At 33.7% G+C, this 3,847-nt stretch overlaps 1 protein-coding gene across 1 annotated transcript in view; it reads right to left on the reverse strand.

The window, feature by feature from the left end:
• The window catches only part of ANXA10 (annexin A10), a 22,929-nt gene that overhangs the window by 10,249 nt on the left and 8,833 nt on the right, over window positions 1–3,847 (reverse strand). Inside the window, exons 4-5 of the mRNA XM_026846989.1 lie at window positions 3,484–3,574; window positions 2,750–2,829 (exon numbers count right to left, since the gene is read on the reverse strand). Of these exons, the coding sequence (XP_026702790.1) occupies window positions 2,750–2,829; window positions 3,484–3,574 (171 nt within the window). The remainder of the gene's footprint in view (window positions 1–2,749; window positions 2,830–3,483; window positions 3,575–3,847) is intronic.

Below are 3,847 nucleotides of genomic sequence, written 5' to 3' on the forward strand. Positions count from 1 at the left end.
GAGTTGTGTCTATATGAAGCTGCATTTCATTTCCTGAGATATCACGTATAGACTTTTAGATTGAATAAGTGTATTCAATGGTTGAATTTACAACTGTAGAAACTACCTTCAAGTTGTCACATTATAGCCTCATTTCCTCTAAGAGGAGGAACTCGGGAACGGCAAATGGTCTGGTGAGAGGAAAAAATGGGGGAAGTGGATAAACCTCTCTTGGTTTTAGTCCCATTTTAAATAAGCTTTTAACATTCTACCACCATTTCCTGTATTATGGACATTATATTGCTTACTATAATACATAATTAGGAGGGGAAAACAAGGATAAGAGTAACATTTGACATTCACTGATTGTTTCTTATCAATATGCGTATTACCAGAAGAATCTTTTCTCTTTTTTTTTTTTTCTCTCTGCACAGACCATAGGAGAGAGCACATCAGATAACAGAGATTTTGCTTGCTCAAAATAATTTTCTAAAATTAAGATCAAAGAGTAGGATATTGACAACTTTGATACATAAACCACAGAAGACTAGTTCTAATTTTCCCATACATTTAATAGCTTTTCAGTTGCACAAATCCAGCTGATATGCTTTAGTAAATGTGCTATGATCGGAATTATATAGTTGTTAGGAAAAGAGAAGAGCACACAACTTCTGGAATTTATTTTTTGACCATAATAATCTTGTAAGGATACACATCATCCTTGGTTGCAGAACTCTTAACAGTCTCAAGCTTCATGTAATCACTGCCTTAATGATACGTGTTCAAAACAATTTAGTTTAAAATTTACTGTCACTTTACCCTATATATGTAAGGGAGGATTAAAATTATGTATTGGCTGTCAACTTGTACAATGACTGATTTGTAACTTTTCCCTCTTAAATATGTTAATTTATATTTTAATTAAATTGTAAGAATTTCACACAGTGGAATTCCTTGTAACAAGATAAATTACTTGAAGGAAATTATGCTGGAATAACTGCATAAATTTACATACACGAGAAAACACAGGAAAAAAAGACAGACAAGCAAACAGTAAAATAAGTTAAATAATAATCTACATGAGTCAAATGCCAACTTTCCCAGTAACATTTAACAGTAACTACTCTTGGCGTGGTTTTGCTGGAGACTCCCACAATATGTATAATTATTTTTTAAATTGTAGAAAATGATCATATTTCAATTAATACCCAAAAAAAGAGATTTAAAATAAAAATCTGTTTGTCTTGTACTAAAATACTAGTTAGCCTGAATTTGTAGATCTGTTAATCTATTTAGGAAGGTCTATAACCTACAACTTCTAATCTGCCTCAGTGTGGACCTAAAACCTATAAATATCACACTATAGCAATTGAGGAGTTTGCTCTCCATATGTGAATCACATTTACTTCTATCTGTAGTCAGATATGTGTGTCATCAACCCCAAGATTTAATATAAATCAAAACAAAGGATGTCTGAAAAATGCATTAAAAGTTGCATTGGAAATGTTGCCATAGAATAATCTTCTGTAAGTTTCATGTTACTAGAACTAGAAAGGATATATTTTAATTATATGTCACTGAGTATTTCTATAAGATCATATCCAAACATGGATGATTCAACTAACAGTCTTCAGAAGTATACAGTGTAATTGAGTAAAAAGTTGGAATTTCCTGCAACTCTTCTTTGTCTTGAGAAAAATATCAGATCTTTTTAGCTAAGAAGTTGCTGCTTTCATGCCTCTTTATCAATATTTGTGGTTTCAGAAAATAAGGACTAATAATGTAATCTCAGATGATTTATTTTAAATTTGTTCTTTTGATGAGTAAAATTGTCCCATGGTTTTAACAGGGGACACTTTTTAACAGGTTGCTTAACCTGTAACTCTTCATTTTTAAGCTAGGAAGATTTTCATTATTATGGGGAAAAAAACATCCAACATTAGAAAAGTGGTATTTCCTATTTACAGCTCCTACATTTGAAACATCTGCTCTTTATCTCTGTACCTCAGTGAAGCCTGCTGCTATTTCAAATATTAGTAAGAACTTATTCCCCAGACACACATATATAAAAGTACAGATATACCTTAAATGCTGTTATCTCCTGGAAGTCCTTTTGTCATTATTTGTTACTCTGGTTTTACAGAAGATTTTTAAGATAATGAGCATGGTGACTACAATGAAAATGGGAGCTCATGATCTGACAAGGATGACCAACTTTGTTGCATAAAACTACAGATTGGTAGAACTGCAGAAGTTGGTGTGTGATAGTCATGCAAACATACTCTGATTTAGTATATGCAGTAGCACAAAGAACGTAATGTTTAGAACAGATAACTATTTAATACTTTCCTTCATAGTCAAATGTGGATTTATCTCTATTTTTACATAATACCTAGACTGGATTATGAACCATATATTCTAACAGTGGTGAAAACTGAACTTTAAAAATGAAGATCTCATTTGTACATGCAAGTAGACTCATTCAGAGATGAGACAGATTGAGCCAAGTTAACAGTTGGATATCCATGGACTTACTCAATAAAATAGTCTGTTGACCGTTGCCTCCATCTGAAAGCTAAAGTCAAAGTCAAACTAGATGAAGGAATTCAAGTTCTCTTCCACTTCTGCTTTTCCCCCTCTCTTGTTCAAAGTTGTAGCCCTACTAAACTATCTTTAAGCACAGTCACCTTAACATTTAAGAATTCTCAAATAATATCAAAAGTTAAGGGTTTTTTAGAAATGTATATCTTACTGCTTGTTTTTACAGTACCTGAGCAAGGTTCATGAGCGTATCTCTGAAGTGACCTGAAGTCTCAGAATCAATATCTTGCTGAAGATCATTGTTATATTCTAGATTAAACCAAAAACATATAAATCACAAATGAACATGCTTTGAATAGTACTAATGAAGATTACCAAACAAAGGATAAATAAATAGGGTGCAAATACTTGTCCATTTTCTATGGTGATTATTCCACAGTAATCTGTGCAGGTTTGACATGGACCTAGCCATGGGGCTGGCAGGTCTGTCTGCGCCCTGCTGGGGGTTTCTGCCCTGCCGAGGGGCCTGAGCTGCTGTCCTGGCTCGCCTGTCCACCCACCCACAGGCACAGCCCCACTGCTGCTGCTGTGTGGCAGTGGGAGACTCGGAAATGCCCCATCAAGGCAGTAAGTGGTGTCCAGCCTGAGTAAGCATTTTCTGAAAGACAACAGCTTATGTACTTTTTTGAATACAGTGTGCAAGAATTTCTGAAAATCCCCAAATGTGGCTTCCAGTTATTTCAAATGCCATAGGCAGCAAGCAATACATCTCAAAAATGCTACAATGTATTTTCAGTGTTAAACATTTTGCTTCAGCCTTTTCCGTATAGTTATGGGAGAGGATGGAGAACAGAACCAGTTAGTATTGTGAAGTAATTTTTGTACTTCAGTTCCTTCATGTGTGCTAATAAATCCAGAGCACAAACAGTACAGCTGCTACTGTGCACTTGTAAAAAACATTACGCATTAAGTAGGCTTCTTTTATCTGGAAGATCTCCATATTAGATCTTGAGGCTAAAATGTCAATTAGACATTTTTCTTCTGTGTCTGCTCCCTGTGTGGAAAGAATTAAATATGAAAATATGTTGTTAGTAGAAAACACAAATTTTAGAAGAAAATAATGCTGCACTCATCAGATATAGCAATATATAGATATAACGCTCTCTGCTGGAGCAATGCACAGTGCATTTTTGCATAGTCTACCTGTTTAAATAGAAAATGACTTTAAATTATTAGTAGAATCCTGTATTTCAAATATATTCCTACTTAGGATTATACATAATATATATATATATATATATATATATATATATATATATATATATAT

This window comes from Athene cunicularia (genome assembly GCF_003259725.1).
Source record: "Athene cunicularia isolate RWA chromosome 4 unlocalized genomic scaffold, athCun1 chr4_part1, whole genome shotgun sequence".
Lineage (NCBI taxonomy): Eukaryota > Metazoa > Chordata > Aves > Strigiformes > Strigidae > Athene > Athene cunicularia.